Raw genomic sequence first — 22,691 nt, 5'->3', positions numbered from 1 at the left:
AGTAGTAATTTAATTAGGTAGCCTAAGATATATATTAATTTAGTATATTTATAGTGCCTCTTATATATACTCTATAGTAACTAAATATAAAAATCTTACTATATTAAATATAGTAGCTAAGTTAACTATATAAAGTATAGGCTTATTACTATTTATATATATTATATTAATAAAGATTTTATAATTAAATTTATAGTTATTATATAGTATAAATTTAAAGTAGCTAGGCGCTTTTACGTTAAGTTAGTAGTAATAGTAGTACTTATTAATCTCTTTAAGTATAGTAAGGGAGGTAGATTTACCTACTTATTTAAGTAACTTATAAAAGTAATTTACTAATAAGTAGCTAAACCTATAGTAAATTTAGTGTAATTTACTATTAGTTAAGTGTTACTCTATAATAGCGCTCTTAGGCAGCTCTAAAAGTATCTATATATAGCCCTATTTTTAGGTAATAGGCATAATAATCTTATTCTTAATAAGCTAGTTAGTAAGATTATTAAATTTTATACTATAGTAATTTATATCTTATAAGTAAAAAAGAAATAGTATATTACTTATTATTATATAAAAAATAAGCTTACTAATTAGTATAAGTATATAAATTACCCTAAGGGATTTATAGTAATCCCTACTACTAAAGTAAATTATTACTTTACTAGTATAGGTAGTATCTAGTAAGATCTTTTTACTAAGGTGTTTTTTAAGGGTAAAGTACTACTACTAGCTAGCTATAAATATCTTAGCTACACCTATATTAGGTATAATACCTTAAAAGGTAGATATAAAGTAGTAGTTATTAAATATAAAGATATTACTACTTTTTATAGTTACGTTAGGTAATTCTTCTTTATATAGATTTTTATAGGTAATAGTATAAAACGTTACTTAGTTATATAACTTCTTATAGGTTAATAGGCTATTAATTAACTACTTACTAAAGTATATAGTTATAGTAAAAAACGTAGTAGATCTATAGTTTTTACTATCTAATAAGTAAGTCTTACTATCTTTACTTACTTCTTTAAGATAAATTAGCTTATTACCTTTATAGTTAATAAGAAAGTAACTAAAGGTAGCTTATAAAGCCTATATAAAGTAAGTACTTTTATACTATATAAAGGAGGCTTATTATTCCTCTTTAGTATGCTTAGTTAACTAACAGCCTAATTTACTATAGATAAAGCACTTCTTAGACAGATTACTATTATATAGTGCTTTACTACTAGCTAACTATAAAGTGCCTTATAACTAGCTATAAGGTATATTAGCTTATAGTTATACTAGCTATTATACTTATAGTTAACTTAATATTAATTATTACTATTATTATTACTAGTAATAAAGTATAACTATAATTTATAGTAAAAAAGTAAATTTACTATACTACTATATAGTTATATATAGAGGCTACTAAAGGTTAGGGGTAGATTAAGGATAGTAATAAAGTATTTAGGTACACTATAGTAGTAAGTAAGTAACTACTTATAATAATCTTTATTATATAAGGTGCTATTATAAGTAGTTACTTATACTAGCTAGGTAATTTATGTAATAAGTAATTTAAGCACTTTAAGCTTACTCTTACTAGTGTTTTCTCTAGTAATTAAATTAAATAAAGTATAGTAAAGCTTAGTAAGGCGTAAAAGGTATACCTTATCCCCTTTAAAGCGTTATTTAAGCTTTACTATTATTATATTAAAATTATTAGAATAACTAAGTAATAAGGTAGTATAATACTTATATAGCTCCCCTTTAAGTATTACTATTACTACTACGCTATAGTAGTTTTATAGTATGCCTATATAAACATAAAGGTTATAGAAAAACAGTAACTTTAAGTTAATAGTTTTATATAGGCTACTATTATATATTAAACCTAGATTATTTATATAGAACTTTATTAAGTCTATTAATTACCTTAGCGTTAGGCTATATTACCTACTTACTATTATAGTAGTTATAGCAGGCGTTACTACTTATAAAAAGCGTAGTTAGACTTAAGCCTTATATATTATTACTATTATTTAGGGTTTCTATAGTAATAAGGCTTAAGGAGAGATAAATAATAGGTTATTATATAAAGTTACTTTAGTAACTACTAGTAATTTATAAGTAGTTACTTATTTATCTGCTTTAGCTATAAGTATAGCCTTAATAGGTAACACTACTATATTAGTAATATCTTTATAAAAATTAGTATTTATTAGCTATTCTTTAAACCTTTTTATTTTATAAGTAATAGCTACTATTATTTCCTTATCTTATATAACTTACTTATTATTATAAGTAGCTTTATAAATCTATAACATAACTATTAAATTCTTTAATTAGTTAACTTATAATCTTTAGCTAGTAAGGTAGTTATATAACTTCTTAGTTACTTTATTTAGTAATATAGTAAAATCTTTAACTAACTAATCTTTAAAGTTAAATTATATCTTCTCTTAAAGGATACTATATAGATAGTTATAGTATTTATACTTAGAGATATAGAACGTAGTAATAGTAGTAAGCGTGTTCCTCCTCTTAGTAGCTATAAGATCTTATAGCAGCTTAGTAATATAGTCCTTTTACTATCTATTAGTAAGGATAAATTCTTTTAGTCCTTTAGGCACTTAGTATCTTCTTATAATTACCTCTACTTACTTAGTAGCGTTAGGTAGTAGCATGTACTTAGGGTAAATTACCTTAGGCTGCCTAAAAGCGTTATTACCCTATACGTTATTTACGCCTTCTTTACCTTAGTAGCTTATCTTAGTTACTTACTTATAATTACCCTCTATTAGCCTAACTACCTCTTAGTTATAGGCGTTTCCCTTAACTATTATTAAAGGGCGTATATATCTATTAGAGGATTTACTACTAGTAGTATAAATAATTATAAAGACTTATAGTTAAATAAAACTTAGAAAGAGAAGGCTTATAATAGGCTTATAGATAATAAAGGCTGTTACGTTAGTAACATAAAATAACTTAGAGGAAATAGGAAAAGATATTTAAAAAAAAAAAAGTTAGTAAGCTTTATAGGCTTATAATAAAAGAAGATAAAGGGTAAATAATTACTAATTAATAATAAGTTAGTACGTAAAGTAAGGTGTTTTTTATAGTTAAGAGTGCTTTTTATAAAGTAATAAGGCTTATATATATAGACGTAAATTACTAGGCCTTTACTAACTATAGGAGGTTAGGTATTATTATCTTAGTAATTAACTTATAAGGGCGTATAGTATAACAGCGTTATAAGGGTATTTATAGTAACGTTTTTTAGTAAAGCCTACTCTAGGCCTCTATAAATAGTTAACAGTGTTATTACCTCTTTTTATAATACCTTACTAATCTATAGTATTTTTAGTAGTAGTTATAGTAAAGTTAACTACTAATTAGTATTAGTTTTACTAAGGTAGTAATATAGTTAACTATACGTATTAATAGGTAAGTAATAAATAATAGGGGTAAATACTAGTCCTGAATTATACGTAAAGAAGGAAAACTATTGTAGGATTATGTGGCGAATTTACTGCGTAATATCCCTGTGGATCTGGTGGATCCATGGCGAATTGGCCGTAGTTATTCCGGCCGATCGGCGTTAATCTATACCGCCAATATCCAGGCGATGGTCAACATCGCAACACCAACACTTCGCAAACCGTTCTATTGTTCTGCAATCACACCTCAGCAGAAGATCACCTAACAGCCCACAAATAAACCTTTCACCGAGTTCTCTCCTGAACTATGTCTGTAGCAGTGGTCTGACTGTATTTATGGAAGCTTGCTTGCTCCAAGTACAGCCATTCCATATACAGGTTGACGAAGTCGGTATCGGGTGTCGTGTCGGCGGATGTAGATACCCGGGCCCAATATCTGTAATACGAGCCTTATCAGTAGGCTTTTGAAAGTAGCCTTGGCGAGTGTTACCTTGCAATTATTGTCAAATATCCAGCTCTTCTACTATGAGGAGCTTTGGAAGTCTAGGATTGATTGTCAGGCTATTGATCCAGACTGGCATTACGGAACATGTATATCTAGTGAAGAAACTCGTTAAAGTCTCTGAGCCGTGCCCCTTCACAACCGGCCAAGACTTCAATCTCCAGTCTCAAGACTGGGCTCCTTGATGAGAGCCGAGAGTCTCGCAGTTCGTTGTCCTTGAACACAGTTCAGTCTCGAGTAAGTTGGCTAGGTTATTGCTTGGGCACGGGAAACCGGATATGCCGCGATCGAAGTTGCGGAGGAGCAAGCATTATAGACGAAGTGGGCGCGCGTGAGGCTATCTCCACGTAAGGACCTTCTTGGTTATGACGAACTCTTCCATTCCCAGTCATGTTCATACAGTTACATCGGCTGAGCGATTTGATCGTACTAGCAACGGGGTTGTGGGAACTTTTTAACCCAACCGGCTCTACTTGGCCTTTCTCACACATGCATTCAGGGATGCTCAACGCCAACTCAGGCTCGAGGTTAAAATATGTTCTTCCTGGGCAGCATCTCTATTCAAGTCTGAGATGCTGTCAACTGTAACTCACATAAGATTGCTTGCATCTGCGAAGACGTCGCCGTAAACGGCCTTCGACGTGATCTTGGCAAGTCCTGAGACCCTGCACACGGCTTTCATGAGGTACCCCATCTCCGCGCGGACGGACGCGTGGACCACATCTCGGCGAGGTCTACGGAGCAGACACCTACCTACCTACCTACCTACGGAGCCACGGGCTTGGATGGCTTGAATATCACACTAGTGTATTCTGGTACTATGCTTGAATAAGTGCGATTCCGTCCGGATAGTAAAAGAAACTTATCACCAAGACATAACCAAACATCGTAATGTGAGCGTGGCAAACAATCCCATTATGAAGGGCAGCGGCCACTGAGGCAGCGGAGGGAAGCGAAGCTGTCATGCCGTGTAAACAAAAACAAAACAAAGACGGTCACTCACCCTCACCTCAACGTAAGACAGGCCACATGACCTGCATCGTAAGATCTGAAATGGAAGCAACGAGAAGACTTTGCCTCGTTTCCTCTCTCGTACGTCATCACATCCCCCCCAAGGTGAAAGCAGAAAATAGAACATGACAAGGGAAGGGCCTAGTGGGTATTAAGGTCACTCGACACCACCGCGACGGGGGCAAGGTACAAGGGGACCACCTGACACAGTCAGCCGGGGCGGGCTTACCGAGAGACCGAGACTGTCACGACACCGAGATCACGTTCCGCGCGGGTTCGCACAAACGGATCTGATAAAACGGTATGGCATCGGCGCGATTGGTACGCACACGCGATACCCGCGTGTCGTCTCTAAAACATACTTATCCCTGGACAAGCAAACAGCAGCGCTTCGACTATGTGGCCATGCTCACTTCCGAGTCATATCTCATCATACAAATCGCGTTTGTGGAGACCACTCTGAGCACAAAACGGACGGAATGATCGCTATAACTGGGGCTTAGCCTACGGTCATGGTCATGGATAAACTGGGAAAACGGATTAGAACTCATGATACAGTTGTATGTACACTTGATGGACATATATACAGCGTGCGCCGTCCCCGGCCGCCGTGCATGCTAGTCCAGTCCTCTCCTCCGCTCCCTGGCCACCATTGCCCGTACGCGTGCAGCGTCAGGCTGGAGCTTCTGTATACGACACGCTGCTTCTTCAGGACTCCTCCTACTAACAGTACTGCTACTAATGCTGCTCTTGGCGGGACTCGCGTCACGGCGGCGGAGATGGGGTATCTTTGGTGAGAGTGCGCGAAAGGATTGGGGTATCGAACGAAAAGAAGATTTACTATCGAGGTAAGACGCCGCCGCGGCTGCCGATGTTGTTGTTCTGGCTGTTGTTTCTTGTATAGGAGTTGGGGTCTCCGAAGACTCCATGATGTCGTCACAGAGATCGAAAGGAAGCTGGGTCGTGGGAAACTCTTCTTCGCATTCGTAATCTTCAATGGCATTCTCGGTGTATTCGTTAGGTTGCTCTTCCTCCACAGTAGATTCACGCGTCAAATGATCATCATGTAGGTCGGATACCGATGTCGTCAGGGAGTCAGGGTCTTCGGACTGTGAGGTATCTTCCTCGTCGTCGTCGTCAACACACTGAAATTGTCTCCCTTGGAAACGGCCGGATTCCGATCCGGAGAACGATAAAGTTCGCGCAGGCGTGAGGTTGTGAAGGACATAGCTGTGTTCCTGGTCGATGGGCGATGATGCAGCGGTTTCGGACAGGGTCGTCATGGAGCGGGGGGAGGGAGGTAGGTCGGTAGTGATGGCGGAGGAGGAAATGGAAGTCGAGATGTGCAAAGGCTCATGCGTCATAATGGGCTTTTGGTCGTCATCGTGAAAGAAGCAGGGACCGTCGACATCGTCGAGGCTGCTCAGGTTGGTACTCGCGGTACGAGAGCTAGAACGATCGCTGAAGGAAGTGCCGTTGGACGAGGCCGGGTAGTAGCCTTGCGTGCAAGAGTAGTCGTCAGGCAGGTAACTCGAGAACAGTCGCACGAGGGAGTCGAGCGAGCGTGTCCGGAATAGCTGCAGGGCATAGGACCACTGCGCCGTGCCGACCAGTTTGGGGTTGGCAATGATCTCGACTGCAGCGAGATCAAGGGAGGCATTGAGTTCCTGGAGACGTTGCTCCTTACGATCAGCCATCATACGGTGGAACTCGTCGGCGGTGACGGCAATACGAGAGATCTCGCAGACATCGTTGTGGAAGGCTTCGGGGTCTTGGATGTTGGACGGGAGGGTGTTGTATTTATCTTGTAGCTTGGTGGAGAGATCGTCTCTCTTCATCCCAAACTTCCAGAAAGGCCATGAACAGCCCGGGTCGTCCATGTTATTGCGGAGAGTCGGAGGAGATGGTGGTCAAAGGGGCGTTGTCGATAGAGAGGATGGGTGGTAAGGGGGTTCGAGGAAGGGCAGATGCTGCTGGGCGAGGCCCTGGGCTTCGGTGTGTAAATTCGCAGAAGGTGAGGATTGTGTTGACGACATGAGAGGCATTTCAGTAACTGAGGAAATCCATTTTTGGCAATAGTGTAATGGGTGAATGGCGAAGACGCGAAGATTGGTGGTTTGATGGGCTAGATGATGATGACAATGGACGGTTTCAGGGCGTGGAGACACTGAGGAGTGCGGGAATGAGTTGGTCGGGGGGGTGCTGGACCGCAATGTTGTGAGGCAGAGCCGGACGAACATCAGGCCGACTCAAAATATCGCCCAAAGTCACGTGCAGCCGGACTGGATTGTGGAATGACGGGCAAGAGCAGGGGGAAGGCAAGTAGGTGGGGGCCGCTAGTCAGCGCTTGCGCCTGGCACACCCCTGCGGAAGCCGAATGACCCCTGTCGATATTGGCGAAATGGGAACACATGGTCGGGCTAGCCTGGCATTCTTAGACTCCGCCACTCTAGCGACCCAATGAGGAGCGAGGATAAGACGCAGGGTGCCATGGCAATGACGAAATGAGCCAATAGGATCGCTGACTAAGGCTGCAAGTGTCACAGCGTGTCCACCGATGCACGCCACGAGACGAGAATGTCTAATCCGGGCGCAGGCAGGCAGGCAGGCGCAGCCGGCAGGGCAGGGCTTTACCTACTGGGTAATACTCCGCCTGCTGAAGCAACTGAGTGCAGCCCGCCCCGCCCCTCCTACCAGGAAGGGAAAGAAGGAAGGAAGGGAAAGAAAGTGGAAGAAGGAAAGAGCTATGACGAGAACGGTGAGAGTAAATTCTTCTCAAGGATCAAGAATGGCTCAGTCATCCGGCGCATCGCTTCCTGAGCCAATCACCACATGACTCTTCTACTATTTACTACCTACCTACTACGGATACTATGGATTGATTGCTTAACCAGGCTGCTCTCATCCGTTCCTTCATCCAGGGCACATACATTCCCGCCCATCACGATTCAACCAACATCCATTATTCGTCATAACCCGTCATCGCGATTCAGCCATAGCGCCGTCTTGGACATCTGGCTTTCGATCTGAGTCCGGCAGTCAAGCTGACTGACACTCGAGGATGAATCTCCCAACAAATGCTCCGTACAGTCTCTCTCATAAGAGGCCTCGTCCGCACCTGTTCCAGTCACGGACGGCCCGCTGTCTCTTATATCCCTATTTCTTCATCTCATCGGCCTCGACGCGTGAAGGCACAGAGGTCAAGTGACCATGTCCCATTCGTGAGATTGCGTCAAGTCGGGTCAACTGTGAGGGACCTACCTGACTGGCACTGCAACACCTGCAGACCATCAACTCGCTGCCACTTACTCTGTCGGTCCGCTAGCGGGAGGCCGTTGTCCAGAGGCGTTTGTGGCTGGGGCCGCCGCCAGCGTTTCCCGGTTTGGCCGGACGGATGATGAATCGGGGACTGATTGACGACTCCCTCATCTTCCCTCATCTAGCCAATGTCACTCTGCACGGAATATGTGCCTCCAAGGTACTTATGCAGCTCTCGTTGACCGGGGCTGATGAAATGCCAGATCTCAAATGAGAAACGATGTCCCTCCCCCAGCACAGAGCGCCTTTTGTTGGTTAGAAACCCTGCAACGCTTCAGCCCGTAATTCAGTTGATTTTCCTTTCCCCCTCTTCCCCCCCTCCCCAATTCTCCAGGCACCCGTCGCTTTCCATAGGGTTAGGGGACTCTTTATTCTCGGACGGATATGCGCCCTCCCTCACTCGCTCAAACATACCTTCATCTTTATGCTCAGAGCGCATCTTTGCTCTTCCTACGTTGATGCACAGACGCTGCTGTGCTAACCCCCGACTTGACAGTCTCATTCTCTCATACACTGCTCAGTGCCGTATTATACATAGTAGTAAACCCGTTTCTCTGCCCTGCTGTTCAGCGTCGGCCGGCGGATTGACAAAACCACTTGAGGCTGAGCCTCCATCAGCAGGCACTCCCATAAGGTCCCGAGGTCCCTCTCCCCCCCCATCCATGTCAGCTCGAACCCCGTTTCCTCCCCGTTTCTCCCATCATCCGTCGCCTGGTTCCAGCTGGACGTTTGGTTGCTCATCTGTCCATCTGTTCATCTGACGTCGAGTCTAATCTCAGGTTGCCCTCTTTCTCTCTCCCACTATCCGATTGTTTGGTCGTGCCTCGGAGGCTCATTAATGCTGTGCTGTTCCTGCATCGGTGCCTCGCAGATTGTTTCTCTTGTTTCTTTTCCCCTTTCACTCTTTCACGCCTCCAGCTGCACACCTACATCACGATTCGAACCCTGCCCCTCATTACCAGCCTGACCACGCTCAGCCTGTCAGCCATTTCTCACCACCGACCTGTCTATCTGCCTGCCTTGCTTGCCTGGTAGCTCCGGAAACATACGCCATTTCACACCAAATCCACATAGCCGAATCAACAAGCCAATCTTGGCTGAATCCTACTCCATCTTTAACTGCCACATCGACTCTATTGAGTGACCTTGGAGTGTGAGTGAAGCGCATGGGCCACGCTGGCTAGGCAAAAACATCGTCAACTCTATCTTGCTTGATGGGAGACCGCCGGGTCCGCGGCTCGGAGGAGCCGTCGGAAGAAAAGACGGAACCGTTCTCGCAAACCGAAATCGACGCCCGCATGAGGAGCATCCGCGTCGAGGAGCCCTTTGAGCTCACCCAAGCTGATCCAGTGCCGCTCGATAGGCTGCGTGTCGAGGAGCACCACCACAAGCAGGGCATTCGCATCCTCGTGCGACCACTCACCCGGAGCCGCTCTGTGAGCCCAGGTAACTACAATTGCCAGTGGCTCGCCCTCCGCGCCGAGGTTGCGTCCGAGCAGGAGCCCCAGCACAAGGTCCTCGCCGTCTCCCAGACGTCCCGGGACATCAAGTTCTCCGTGCGCATCCCGCCTGAACGGCTCGACGACGATACCCCGCGCCCGCCTCTGTGGTGCGAGCTCTACTACGACCCAACTAGTGACAACCAGATCCTGTTAAACCGGTCAGAAGTGCCCATATCATTAACAAGAATCTCCGACGGCCCGGCTTCCGCCGCCAGTTGGAGTGTCAATCCCGGAACCCCAAAAGCCCTGTCGCCTGGCACATGGAGGATCAACGTCCGCGAGATCGAAGTTCTCGACTTTAGGATATTGGAGAAGCGACCCGCCTTCTTCAAGCAGGCGGATGCCGCCGGCAAAGAGGAGCTCACTTCCAGCTCAAATGCAGACGCCTTGAACGCCTCTGGTAAGCGGTCCTTCGCCGCCGACGACGGAGAGCCGCGGTCCGAGAAGAAGGCGCGTACCACGCAGGAGGCCGTCACGACGAGAAACGACAAGGAAGACGGCGTCATCATGTTCCTCAGACCAGCAGCCGAACCTCTCGTGTTCCCCCTCCCGACTGAAGCCAAGAGCAAGGAGGTCGTGCCGACCAACGGCCACGCCCTGCTCGACATGCAGCGAGACGAGGCCGTGGTGATCCCGGGCGGCTGCGAGATCGACGAGTACACCGTTAGCAAGCGCGACCAGATCGCGTCGACGGCGCTGTCGTCCGTCTTCACGGCCGAGCACTCCAACGTGCCCGACGGCATCGTCACCGTCAAGGTCCTCAAGACGCGCTCGGCCAACAACGCCGGCCCCAAGCCCCAAGACAACGAGCGCAACGTCATCCGACAGGCCGACATGTGGCTGCGCGAGTACCAGAGCCAGGATGACCTGCACCACGAGTCCATCGTCAAGCTCTACGGCGGCGACGCCCGCTACCTCTCGCTCTACATGGAGCACGTCGATGCCAAGGACCTCTCGGCCAAGGGCGTCTGGCGCAGCCACGTCGACCACAGCTTCCTCGGCACCCGCGCCGATGCCTTCGCCATCATGCGCGACATCAGCGGCGCCCTCCACTACCTGCACGACAAGCACCTCGTCCACAACGACATCAAGCCCGCCAACATCCTGTACTCGCCCGCTCGCGGCGCCGTGCTCTGCGACTTTGGCTTGTCGACGCACACCAGTGGGCCCGTCACGACGGGTGGCACGCCCTACTATATCCCGCCCGAGTTCATTGGTAGGAAGCTCCGCGGTCCCCCCTCGGACGTCTGGGCGCTCGGTGTGACGATGCTTTACGTGCTCGGCAAGATCCCCTTCCCGGACGCCCGCTCGCGCAAGGGCGCCAAGCCCGCGTTGTACTGGATGATCGCAGACGTCAACCGCACGCCGACCCAGCAGCAGCAGCAGCAGCAGCAGCAACCGCACCAGCAATGGGGGTCGGCCGTCGACCTCATGTACGTATGGCTGAGCGAGGTCGCGCTGGCGAGAGACAGGCTCTACCCGCGCGACAAGCTCGAGCGACTCGTGTCGGACATGCTGATCGCCGTCCCGAGCCAACGCATCACCATGGCGCGCGTCGTGCGGGAGCTGTATCTGATGGAGCAGCAGGCTCTCGCCAAGAGATGATCTGATCAAAGATTTTCTCTCGTGTGTTTTTCCCCCCTCCGCATCAAGGACTTGTTTTACAGTCGAAACTATACGTTGATGACTTTGTTATTGTTTTTGTTTTTGCTCGGATAGACGTCGTTGGGTTTACGACTATGACGCGAGATGTTAAATGACGTTTACCGCGAGAGATACCACTTGTTGTTGAGGAGAGCATCGTTTTCTTTTTCCTGGAGCTTCATCAAATTACCCATTTGTGTTTTCGCTGGCCCTCTCACTCCGTTCACGCGGGAGGAGGCCCAGATTGCATTGCATTTCCATCCGATCTCGTAGACATATACAAATATTCTAAGCATAGCATGGAGATGTATTTTCTCTTCTCTTTTCATTATCAATATCTGGGCATGTTGAGGATGGGCTGGTATCAAAGCATACGTGTACATTAGAAGGCCATTCGCGCAAACTCAACGCATTCCTCGTGACGACCCGTCATCATCCGTGATGTTTCATCAGACTTCAGTCGCCCTTCTCCACCCCGCGTCTTTCATCGTCTAGCACATGCAGGGCCGCCGCTCCTTACAAGCTCATCCCAAAGACGAAGGCCATGCTAAGACCAACGACGGAGGAAAGAGCGAGGAGGTGGGAGCCGCTGCGGGCCGCGCCGCTGGTGCCGTCGCCGCCGCCGGTCGAGTTGCCGGTGCTGTTCCCGCTGCCGCTGGTCTCGTTGGTGGTCTGGTCTGTAACGGCGTGTAGCGTGACGCCCTCGGTCTTGCACTGCTCTGAGGACAGGGTGGTGGCGTTGGAGGTGAACCGGAGGTCGGCGCACTGCGTAGCGTCCCAGTTAGCATCTTAGTCCACTCAATAAACAACGCTGCCGATTCGAAAACGTGAATTAGAGGGTGGGGGAGCGGGGAAACACGTGCGTTGTACAGGCCCGAGCCCGAGTCGCCGACAGTGACGACCTGCAGACTGCCCCGCTGGCCGTTCTGGGCGGGCTCGGGGAGGGGGAGTTTCTCGATGCAGAGGGTACCGGAGCCGGTGGCGTTCCACAGCTCCGGAGTCAGGGTGATGTTGTACGTCGTGATGTTTCCGTTGGCCTCCATGCCGAGGTTGATAAAGACGTAGGTCCAGTCGTGGTGCAGGTCAAGTGTGACGGAGCCGCCGTCGAGAGGCCAGTCGGTGACGTTGCCCTGACCGTAGGGGACGCCGGCGCCTGAGGTCTGTCAGCCATGCGAGGTCTTTCGAAGCTCGTACCTCTCCTCAACGTCCACGTTAAGAAGAAGAGCAAAACGGGGAGAACGGGGGCTAGGGAAGGGGAAGGGACATACAGGGGTACGTCCACTGCGAGTAGATCTCCTCGTTGACCTCGCTGAGGGTGTCGGCGCGCCACGAGGGGTAGACGAGGCCGAAGTGGGCGGACGCGAGGTTCGCGGCGCCGAGGGCGACGAGGAGGGTCTTGCAGGCCATGGCGATTCGAGGTTTCCGCTTCTGTTTCTGTTTTCAAAGCCCTGTACGGCGTGATCGAGGATGTTTCGAAATAAGAGAGCGAGAATGCCAAGACGTAGGGAGAAAGAAAGGCGAGATTACACAGACGACGAGAGTTGGCGACCGAAGCACTTAATATATACGGGCGCCCGATCTCTCATGTCGAGGCAATACATGGCATTGGTAGCCCCCAAGCGAGAAAGCTTATCCCCTCCGTCGGGAGAGAGACATGAACAATGACGCGAGCTGTAGCTGCAGCGGAAGATGAACTAAAGCAGCCCTAGGGGGGGTCCCCCAGCTTCTCTCCCCGTCTCGCTGGCTCGCATGAGGGGCGGGAAACCACCTCGAAAACGCCACAAGGCATGCCGCCAAGCGAAGAGAATTTCGCCAAAGGGACCTATGGCAATCATCCGCCTTCGCGGGTTATACAGCGACAAGCCATGGTCGTCACATCTTAGCCCGAGCTGGTTCGGCCGTTCGGCGGGGCTGGGCGGCGCATCTTCATTGCAAGAGGCACAAGGAAACGACGGTGAGTCGATTATCCTCCCCCCCGCAACAGGAAGGTGAGCCAATAGAGGGCGCCAATTGAGCAAGTTTTCCTTTCTCACCCGTCTTGGCGTAGTGGGGAGAGGGACAGCTGTCTAGGCAAGATTCAGCGGCATAGTGTTTGTTCTGCACAGGAAACAAAAAGGCTAGACATCGACGAAGGAACGATGAGAGTTGATAGAGGCTCAAGATGTGGCATGGTTTCCCCCCTTGCCTGGGCGACGAATCAGAGGGGTGTGTGGCGTGGGATGGTTGGCGCTAGTGCGGTGTCTCTGGACGCAAGTATCTTGCTCAAACTCCCGCACCCGTGGCCCGAATGGGGGAGGGGGGATGACATGCGCGCGGGATTGGGCCCAGGACGAAAGAACGTGGTTAGAGGATGGAGGGAGTCGGAATGAAGCCCCGTCTGTTGTCCGGGCGATTACACGTGGCGACGGAGTGAGTTGTGCCAGATGGGCGTGCACTTTCAAAGAGGTGGTGGTATTTTTGTGGTAGAATGTTTTTTTTTTTTCTTTTTTTTTTTTTTTTTTTGGATTTGGAAGAGGGCGGATGAGGTTTGGCGTCTGTGTGGCTTCACAGCTACAACTACAGTGACAGCCGGGTAAGACTGTGCAATTTGACACAAATTCTTAAGTACAGTCCTTTGGACGGAGTTTGATATAGGTTGTGTCGATTATAATGGTCGGACATGGATACCAGAAGCGCATGTCCGTCCCTTCACCTGTCCCACCTCGCGCCATCAGAACGGGACTTGTTCCTTCTCGAGGAGGCCGTCCGCCGCCCCGCTCCGCAGATTCGGGACGAGACCGGAATCCCCTGCCACCTGTCCGGGGGTCCGGATCATCTCCACACGACCCGGCGCGGGTGCGGCGAGAGTTTCGGTGGTCCTTGAGCCACGCCCCAGAGAAAGTGGGGGACGTGTACGAGGTGACGACGCGAAGCTTGGCCGACCCCGCCGGCGAGTCTATCTCGACTGCACCCGCTGGCTTGGGAACCCCTCATGCCTGATGGAGGACAGGGACTCCGTGCATTAGGCGCGGTGTAGTCGCAGTCGTCTTGGTCTTACGCTCGATGTGGTCAGAAACATTGCTAGTTGAGACATCACGATGCAACAATTCTGGTCATGATGAGCTTGATGATCTCAAATGTGTTGAGCTATCTCAACAGCTGACTCAGCGGTCACAAGCGCCGATGGTTTAGTGGTAAAATTCTCCGTTGCCATCAAGCAGCGTCGGGGAGCCGGGGGTTCGATTCCCCCTCGGCGCATCGTCTTTTGCATTTTGCTGGCTGGTTCGTCCTCTAGGTCTTAACAGTGAGTGAGTGACATGTATGTATGTATCGTATGCTTGTGTAATTAATGTGTTTATTGGTTTAGTTATTTGCTTAGCTTGACAGGAGTTGACAGTTGCATGGAGAGACGGGTGGCCTATTTATGGGAAGGCACGATGTATTTGTGGTCGGCGGGTTATTAGTAGCGCGTCAAGTCGCGAGGGTTGATCCTGTCTGAAGGGCCCGACTGGAGGAGGGATAGCATCTAGACTTGGCTCGCCGCGCTGTCCAATACGATGTATAGTAACGTATGAGAGTCGGCAACGGTCATCAAGCATTAGGACACAAGACTACCCAAGTCTAAAAGTTGAAGTCGCATCTGTAACACAGACTACTCTCACGGATGGACTCAGCGTAAGGCGGCCAATAATGGACAAGCATTTGGAGGTCCCCTTGGCAAGTTGTGGAGAACGCCGCGGCGGCCTCAAGTAACTTGTATCTTTTGATTTTTTTTTGGGCCTAGCCATGTGGGGCAAAGCTCGAATTAGCGAGCCACTGGCCCCACCCAGTCAGATTCCGCCTACCGTTCTGCCCCGTCCGGTGCGGATAGGTACTTTAGCGTTAGATGTCGAGATATTATCAAGTATTTCCATCAAACGCGATTATGGCTTTCAATGGGAGAGCAGTCTGGTATTGATGCCGAGAGTATCTCAAAAGTAGTGGTAGTCTACCACATGCTCATTTTATGTCGCTTGAGCTCGCTATCGACAAGAAAAGAGCCGATTAGCCTTGCTTGACATAACATTTAATCTGGGCGTGAAGTCACCGTCTCTGGTGGACCCCGATTGTGGCAGCGCACGGGCCACTGAGGCCAAATCGCTGCGCCCCCGCGAAACGGCACAGGCAACCACTCAGAAGCGACGGGGTCGAGTCACTGGATCGTTCAAATCCCCAGGCAGCCCTCGCGCATCTCGAATCCGAATCTCTCTCTTCCTCATCCGACTACCTTCAATCTCTCTACCCCTTCTCACCTTTACCTTATCTCATCACAGCTGACCTTACCTATCGATACAAGCTCTCTCCAGCTTTCCTCGCAACCCTCGACCAATCTCATCCAATGCGCTGGTTGTAGCCGTTGTATCAATCGTCGCCAACATGGCTTTTATGAAACCTCCACCCGTCCTGGACCCATGGGACTGTCACGACTTTGATAGAGGTCCCGCGCATCGCCTCGACGGGAATCGACACGCGTGCAACTATGTATTGCTTGCCCTTCGCCGACAGCCAAATCGCACGGAACTTGGACAGGTTAGTTAACGATGAATAGAAGGAACTTCTTCTCTCGAACCGAGAGGCTAACAATACCCTCCTAGCCCCAATGCTGCAAATCCGTCCTATCCAAAGACTGGAACCCAACCCAGCCTTGTGACTCAGCCGACGGCATACAGTCCTTGGCCCCTGTTGACAAAAACCTCGCCGAAGTCCACACTTTTGACCTAGCGAGCATGGAGCGTCGAACTCCAGACATCAATCCTACTTCCCTTGACGTGCTCCCAGAATCGCTTTCCGAATTCAATGAATTTGGTTCCGAGTTCGACGAATTCGGAATAGCGACTTTGGGTGCATGCAGTAACTGCCTGTCCACTCCAAAGCGTGAACGCTCGAGAGGACGGGAAGATATCATTATGGCTCTCTCGGTTGCTCTCTAATGTGGTGACGATGTTGTTGCTTATTCGCACTGGTAAGCTTACCGCTCGCTCGCAGCATGCTCGGCTTGTGATATGATCCTGACGACAGCTTCCAGGTTGGCCAAGGACCTGAGTATGTCGTAAAACTTCTCGATCGGCCATCTAAACCTGATAGCGCCTGTCTACAAGATTCCACGCAACCAACGCCTTTCGCAAACAACCTGACTCAGCAGATCGCCGAGTTAACAACGCTCTGCCACCACGACCCCCTTTTTCTGCATCTTCTAGCTTCTGAGACGGATTTGAGTTCCATGCCTGTTGCGACGTTCGACGTTGGCAGGCTCGCAAGCAACGACACCACCCCTTCCCCCCAGTCCAACCCCCCCTCTTCTCTTATGGCGGTCATTACCACGGCCTGGCCCTACGGGGCCCTGCCGGTATCCGCTGCACACGACGACGATATGGACGGCAACATGGCCCAGCTCTCGCCCCTCTCCGAGCTCTATGAGATGCCGGACGAGACCGACGACTGGGCCGTGCTCATGCAGCAGGACACCTTATTCACCGGCGCCTTCGAGATGGCGAGCTTCGACTATCCCGCCCTGAGCACCGACTATCTAACTACCGACTACCAGACTACCGACTATCAAGCCGCCGACTACCTGACCAATGCATCCCCCCAGGACATTTTCACCTACCCTGCCGTCCAGTACGACATTGAGCAGAGCCTCCAAACCGCTGTCTTTGACTTCAATGCCCCCCTGCCCGACGTGTCCGCCTCCGGCTACCTGTCCGGCGTCGACCAGCTCTCCTCCTACTTCGGGAGCACAAATACTTCCCCTTATGAGTCCGCCCTCGACTTCTTCCCCGAAGCCGGTGACTTCTCCTCTTTCGTCTTCCCGGACAGCGCCGACGGCTCGTCCCCTGAGGCTATTACTGCTCCTACTACTACTTCAGCCGCCACCACCGCCTCCCCCGACTCGGACGCCGGCAGCACCGGCGCCAGCGCCGCGTCCCACCCGTTCCGCTGCGCCGCCGACGGCTGCGCAAAGACCTTCCGCAAGGAGGCCCAGCTGAAGCAGCACCAGCGCGTCCACCGCAAGGCTCTCGTCTGCAACATCTGCCGCGCCGAGGGCCGCCCCGAGCACAAGTTCGCGCAGGTCCGGGACCTCGAGCGCCACCTGCAGGCGCGCCACCGCGACGTCGCCGCGCGGGCCAACGTCCGCTCCGAGATCCGCCGGTGCCCTCACCCGGGCTGCGAGCACGAGGGCCGCCGGGACAACGTGTCGAGGCACCACAAGAGCAAGCACGGCAAGGAGCTCAAGTGGAAGAGGGGCACCCCGCACGTGGTGGGTTGAACACACACACGCATACACATACACGCGCACACACAAGGAAAGGAACCAAATTCAAGAGCGTTGCGAATTCTAGGCGTTTTGGTAATTTCTTTTTAACATGCACTTCGCATTGGAGACCTTTTTAGGCTTTGGGAATATCTCGGTCGTCTAGCACAATGATTTTAGACAATAAAAACACTTCAAATAACTTGGGCTGCTTCCTGTGACATGTCTTTCACAGCTTGTGGTTATGACGGCTGAGTATGGGCGTCTTCTCTCGCCGGGAAATGAAAAACCGCACCAGTGATCATTGGCAAGGGTCTGGAACCGGGTTATTACTTCTTGTATAATAACCTGCCGGTGAGCTGGCACGAACATCCCACGCCCGTCAAGAGCATCCGGGACAATCCCGAAGCATGATTCAAAACATAATACACCGAACGAACACATAAATACGATTATAACGTGAGTCTTTGGACATGTGCCGCGTGCGGTCCAACAAGGTAAGAGGGTTGGCATGCATCACACTAGATCAGCCGGCGGGGCTGGCGTATCCACAGGCCGCTTCCGGGCCGCTCTCCCGAACTGAACTTACATCTGGCCGACTTCCATCCACACTATTGGTATTAAAGCTCTCATTAGTACGAAGAAGCAGTGTAAGAAACCAGTATGAAACTAGACACCGGTAGAAACGTATTCTCCAAGTGCATACCCTTGATACCATCTACTCGTGTAGAAAATAGCGCAATACCCCATGTCTAACGTCCAAGCGCGGGAATGTTCTTCTGGCCCTCAATGTTTCCCTCGCGTTAGTGGTATAATGTGAAAGAGTGGAATCCTTCTGGTGGCAGCGCTGGATGGCCTGAGTTGTACGTATACCTGCATATCTGGTACCGGGAACCCTCCAATGGAGGTCAGGGCCAGGGAGGCAACATGCTCTCATTGGTTTTCAATTTGACAGACATTGATAACACCCCGCTGTTGGAGCATGTCAAGTCTGCAAGAAACTTCAACCCCGGACTCACACCGGAATTGTAGACAAACATGGAAAACGAACCGATCATTGGTGCATCCCCCATGATCACGCGACTACTTTCGCCAATACTGGCTGCCCTGCCAAGGTCAGGAGTGCGGGGACAAAAAGCAGCTACAAGTACTGATTTCCTCTCTATCTGGGAAAAGCATTTCTTACCATGTTTCTCTCTCCAGCATTGAATGTGCAGTATCCATTGCCGATAGGTTGAATGCCTACCATCTTCATTGGACCATCAGACTATTAGAACGATAACTTCGCGTATAACTTGTACTGATTTGACGATGGCCGACCCAGCGAATAGCCTACCAGCAGTCGCCAACCCTACAAGGTTGGAAACGGCCTCACCAGCAGGGGAAAGGTCACCCGAAACAGAACTCGAGCCAAACGTGATTGAAGTCGAGGATACTGACGATGTACGTAGCCTCAGGCACAGTCCAACCTACAACTTGTTCTGATCAAACCACTAGCTGAACGAGACTGCATCCAACATCGACGACCGAATGTAAGTTTGAGAATTATCGTTATTTGGCAGAATCTGATAGTCCAGTTCCACGTACACGGCGTCTTTGTCCTCAAGTGTCGTGGATTATCCTACCGAGAATGGTCGCCGGTATCACGCCTTCAGAGCAGGAGGTGAGCATAAAGTGGTTGGCCTATCTAGTACGGGATACTAATAAATGAGTAGCCTATTACGGTCCGAATGATGAAGTGACTCGCTTTCCTGTGACCTGAGAAATACGAGTTTGGAACTAATCGGTCTTGATTTGACAGAGCGAACAGGACCGCCTTGACTTCCATCACGCAATGATTGTGAAGCTGATTGGGAAGAAACTGTTTCTGTCGCCCATCAATACTGAAAAATCTCAACGGATACTCGATATCGGTACTGGGACCGGTGTTTGTATGACGCCTACTTCAACTTCCGCAGTTGGTTGCTAACGAACCCAGGGGCCACGGAAGTGGGAGAGCTCCTTCCTAACTCAGAGGCATATGCAACCCTATATTACCAGTCGTTGCTTTACTCTGAACAAGACTAACTTGCTGTCTAGATCATCGGCAACGACTTGAGTGCAAACCAACCAACTTGGTAACTGCCAGCCGCCTACTAATTTCGGCCAAGAACCTAACGCTGACCTCTGCAGGGTTCCACCCAACGTCAAGTTCGAGATCGATGATGTTGAAAGCCCTTGGGTGAACGCTTATAAGTTCGACTTTATCTTCTGTCGGTACATGGTAGGTGCCATTGCCGACTGGCCGAAGCTAATGAACAACATCTACAAGTACGTTTGAATGTCTCCCATACAGACGGACCTTTCCTAAAAGAGAGCTCAGGAATACGAACCCTGGTGGTTGGGTGGAATTTCAAGACTACGACCTTCTTTATACCTCAGACGACGGCTCATTGACAGAAGAGCACCAAACACTCAAGTGGATTCGTCTCATTCTTGAAGCTTGCGACAAAATGGGCCGCGATGGTCGCCCGGGACCTAAGTTGGAGAAGTGGGTGAGAGAAGCCGGGTTTGTCAACATCGTCCATGAGAAATTCATAGTGCCGATAGGGCCATGGCCAAAGGACCCGCATCACAAGGATGTTGGGATGTGCAACTTGATCCAGATGCTGAATGGGTTGGAGGCGTTTAGCTTGAGGGTGTTTTGTGGTGTACTGGGATGGACAAGGGCCGAGGTACTAGTGTTGCTTGCGATGGTGCGCAAAGAGTTGAAATCTTGCAAGTTTCACGCCAAGTATTATTTGTAAGTACCGCATGCTCACACTTCCCAAGCCCTGTACAACAGCTGATAATCGATGGGGAAAGCCACGTCGTGTATGCTCAGAAGCCAGGGGCCACGGATGAAAAGTAGCGGTGGGCGGTATAGATGTTGAGTTTCTGGAGGTCACCCCACGACTTGAACCTTTGGTGGACTAAGAAATGTGCCAAATAGCAAGGCAAGAAAATAGTACTGCGCACAGGAACTTCGACTGTTACTATGGTCCTTGTCATGGCTTTGAAGTATCTCTTGCAAACTGAATTGGTGTTTGTGTTCGTCTATGTTTTCATCATCATATTTACGATATATTTTAGAATATTCTTCACTAGAACAACCGCAACCTAAAGAAAGTATTTGAATTGCTACGTTTCTCGATCCCATAATATCAAAGTTCCTGCGTAATCCAAACGAGCCTTGTTGAGCTTTTCAACAAGGCTGGCTGCTCATCATTCTATGATCCCTTGCCCAGGGTAAGATTCTTTGATGTTCTACTCCTAATTGCAGTAAACCAAAGCAAAAGTCTCTAAAAGTGCTGCTCTTTTGTCACATGCTCCATTAGCCAGCTTTCGCTCTAGGCAGCTCGCCCTTCATTCTTCTGTGACTTCAGGTCTCCCACATTGCAACTAGCACCCATGTTGGTGATTCATAGATCCTCTAAGTCAAAGCACGAGTTTATTCGAATAACTAAAGACAATTTACTGAAGTGACCCGGGCTCATAGATTTATAGGTTTGATAACCCCATACACTGGTCCTATATGTGTGCACAAGCTCATTCGTATTAGACTAACCGGAACAAACATAAGATAACGCGAGTTACCAGTCCAACAAACGCTCTGTGTGTCAAATTCGATCCAGAATCGTTTGGCATGGCTTCATACCCGCCCTCTATACGACGCATCCTACTTCGCGTGATGCCCAATACTCCTTCGAGATTGCACGATGATTTCCCGCAAGCCATTTAAATCGAATAGTGACCGTCCTCCTCAAACGAGTACCTTCCATAACGCTTAGAATTGTTCCCGAAGACGACTCTGTATATAAAATCAGACGTCAAGCCTCTGAGGAGACAAGTTTAGGAGTCTTACCACGTCTATCTGTCGCTCTGTCACTGGGTACTTGATGGAGTAGACATTGTGCCTCATTTCCACCCTGTAGTTGATATCGCCATATTTCTGCTTGAGAGCTGCAGAAAGCTTGCTTGGACTTGACACAAATTTACAGCTTATCTTCTGCTCCTGGAACATCTCACTCACAGGGGTTGAGGGCCGAGTATCCATATCTGATTCCGAGTCGCAAGGCGTGTGGTTCCACTTGAGTTTGTTGTCTGTCGGCAGTCCTGGTCTGTGTCTACGCTGTAGAACGGCTTGACAGTTGTATCTTTTATGATTACGAGATTTGCTTGTTGGATATCGATGACATAAGTGCTGATTGAGTTTAGACGTAGATGTTGATATGAACATTCGGCGTTAATAAGACTTTTTCCAGGGAGATAGCCTCGCACCTACCGAATTCCAGCACCGAGGTGGCGAGCTGTTGTGAAACCCGAAAAAGTGGAAAAAGTCTATGATTGGTCGCCTGATCATCATTCCTTGCGCATCATTCCTTGCGCCATGTTACACTGGGAAGATGACTATTGTCTTACACGCTGCAAGCCACGGGCGCTCCTGTCCAATCCTCCGCCCCCATTTTATGTTATCAGTGGTGGGGGCTGAGAAACAGGCAGCGAATCTCAAGTTCCTGGCTGTGCCAGCTTACATCCCTGAATTTTCATGACGCGGTATTGCAAAGCGTCTCGCCCCCATCAGGCTGCGGTAGTGGATGGAATGCCAACATGGAATCCTACACTACACCCTCATTGATGCAAGTGAAAGCCCATACAACACGCCACATTCTATTGGCAATCTGTCTGCTTGAATAAAACCAATCACAGTAATTTTCTACTTCTGTTCGGTGTCTCAGGCCCATCACTTTGCCCACTCTTGGCTTGTAGCTTGCCTGATAATTATTTAACATAGCCCCTCTGTACATGCATGCGAGAATTCAGTCTACTTACCTCATCTGCATGGAGTCGCCAAAGTGCGCACATCCAGTTCCGGGATGGCTCAATGGCTTAGTCACCTAGCTGAGTTGAGACTTGCTCGGCTAGGTCATAGTGAACCGAACATTCTTAAAGACCACAACTGGATCTTTCTAGTCGTAAGAGTACTATAGATGAGC

The 22,691-nt window shown here is 48.9% G+C and overlaps 6 protein-coding genes and 1 non-coding gene across 7 annotated transcripts; 4 read left to right on the top strand and 3 right to left on the bottom strand.

Moving 5' to 3' along the window:
• Positions 1-4,435: 4,435 nt before the first annotated feature.
• Positions 4,436-4,624, bottom strand: GLRG_00833 (uncharacterized protein; the record flags this gene model as incomplete). Its single annotated transcript, XM_008091518.1, has 2 exons — positions 4,436-4,487; positions 4,524-4,624. 2 exons carry the CDS (start codon positions 4,622-4,624, stop codon positions 4,436-4,438), a joined length of 153 nt encoding a protein of 50 aa, XP_008089709.1.
• Positions 4,625-5,558: 934 nt separating this feature from the next.
• GLRG_00832 (uncharacterized protein) lies at positions 5,559-6,821 on the bottom strand (the record flags this gene model as incomplete). Its single annotated transcript, XM_008091517.1, has 1 exon — positions 5,559-6,821. One exon carries the CDS (start codon positions 6,819-6,821, stop codon positions 5,559-5,561), a length of 1,263 nt encoding a protein of 420 aa, XP_008089708.1.
• Positions 6,822-9,473: 2,652 nt separating this feature from the next.
• Positions 9,474-11,366, top strand: GLRG_00831 (uncharacterized protein; the record flags this gene model as incomplete). The annotated part of the gene is made up of 1 exon (XM_008091516.1): positions 9,474-11,366. The coding sequence occupies one exon, from the start codon at positions 9,474-9,476 to the stop codon at positions 11,364-11,366; it is 1,893 nt and encodes a 630-aa protein (XP_008089707.1).
• Positions 11,367-11,921: 555 nt separating this feature from the next.
• Positions 11,922-12,812, bottom strand: GLRG_00830 (uncharacterized protein; the record flags this gene model as incomplete). Its single annotated transcript, XM_008091515.1, has 3 exons — positions 11,922-12,170; positions 12,269-12,558; positions 12,674-12,812. 3 exons carry the CDS (start codon positions 12,810-12,812, stop codon positions 11,922-11,924), a joined length of 678 nt encoding a protein of 225 aa, XP_008089706.1.
• A 1,749-nt stretch (positions 12,813-14,561) lies between these two features.
• Positions 14,562-14,642, top strand: GLRG_13024. Its single transcript has one exon. It is a non-coding gene; the product is annotated as a tRNA-Gly (tRNA).
• Positions 14,643-16,644: 2,002 nt separating this feature from the next.
• GLRG_00829 (uncharacterized protein) lies at positions 16,645-17,691 on the top strand (the record flags this gene model as incomplete). Its single annotated transcript, XM_008091514.1, has 1 exon — positions 16,645-17,691. The coding sequence occupies one exon, from the start codon at positions 16,645-16,647 to the stop codon at positions 17,689-17,691; it is 1,047 nt and encodes a 348-aa protein (XP_008089705.1).
• Positions 17,692-18,987: 1,296 nt separating this feature from the next.
• GLRG_00828 (methyltransferase domain-containing protein) lies at positions 18,988-20,566 on the top strand (the record flags this gene model as incomplete). The annotated part of the gene is made up of 10 exons (XM_008091513.1): positions 18,988-19,119; positions 19,174-19,208; positions 19,254-19,339; positions 19,392-19,414; positions 19,478-19,607; positions 19,655-19,692; positions 19,756-19,793; positions 19,849-19,986; positions 20,039-20,458; positions 20,521-20,566. The coding sequence occupies 10 exons, from the start codon at positions 18,988-18,990 to the stop codon at positions 20,564-20,566; spliced, it is 1,086 nt and encodes a 361-aa protein (XP_008089704.1).
• Positions 20,567-22,691: the final 2,125 nt, after the last annotated feature.

This window comes from Colletotrichum graminicola (assembly GCF_000149035.1).
Source record: "Colletotrichum graminicola M1.001 genomic scaffold supercont1.2, whole genome shotgun sequence".
Taxonomy (NCBI): domain Eukaryota; kingdom Fungi; phylum Ascomycota; class Sordariomycetes; order Glomerellales; family Glomerellaceae; genus Colletotrichum; species Colletotrichum graminicola.
The sequence above is the reverse complement of the archived record's forward strand: the minus strand, read 5'-3'. Positions and strand labels throughout refer to the sequence as shown.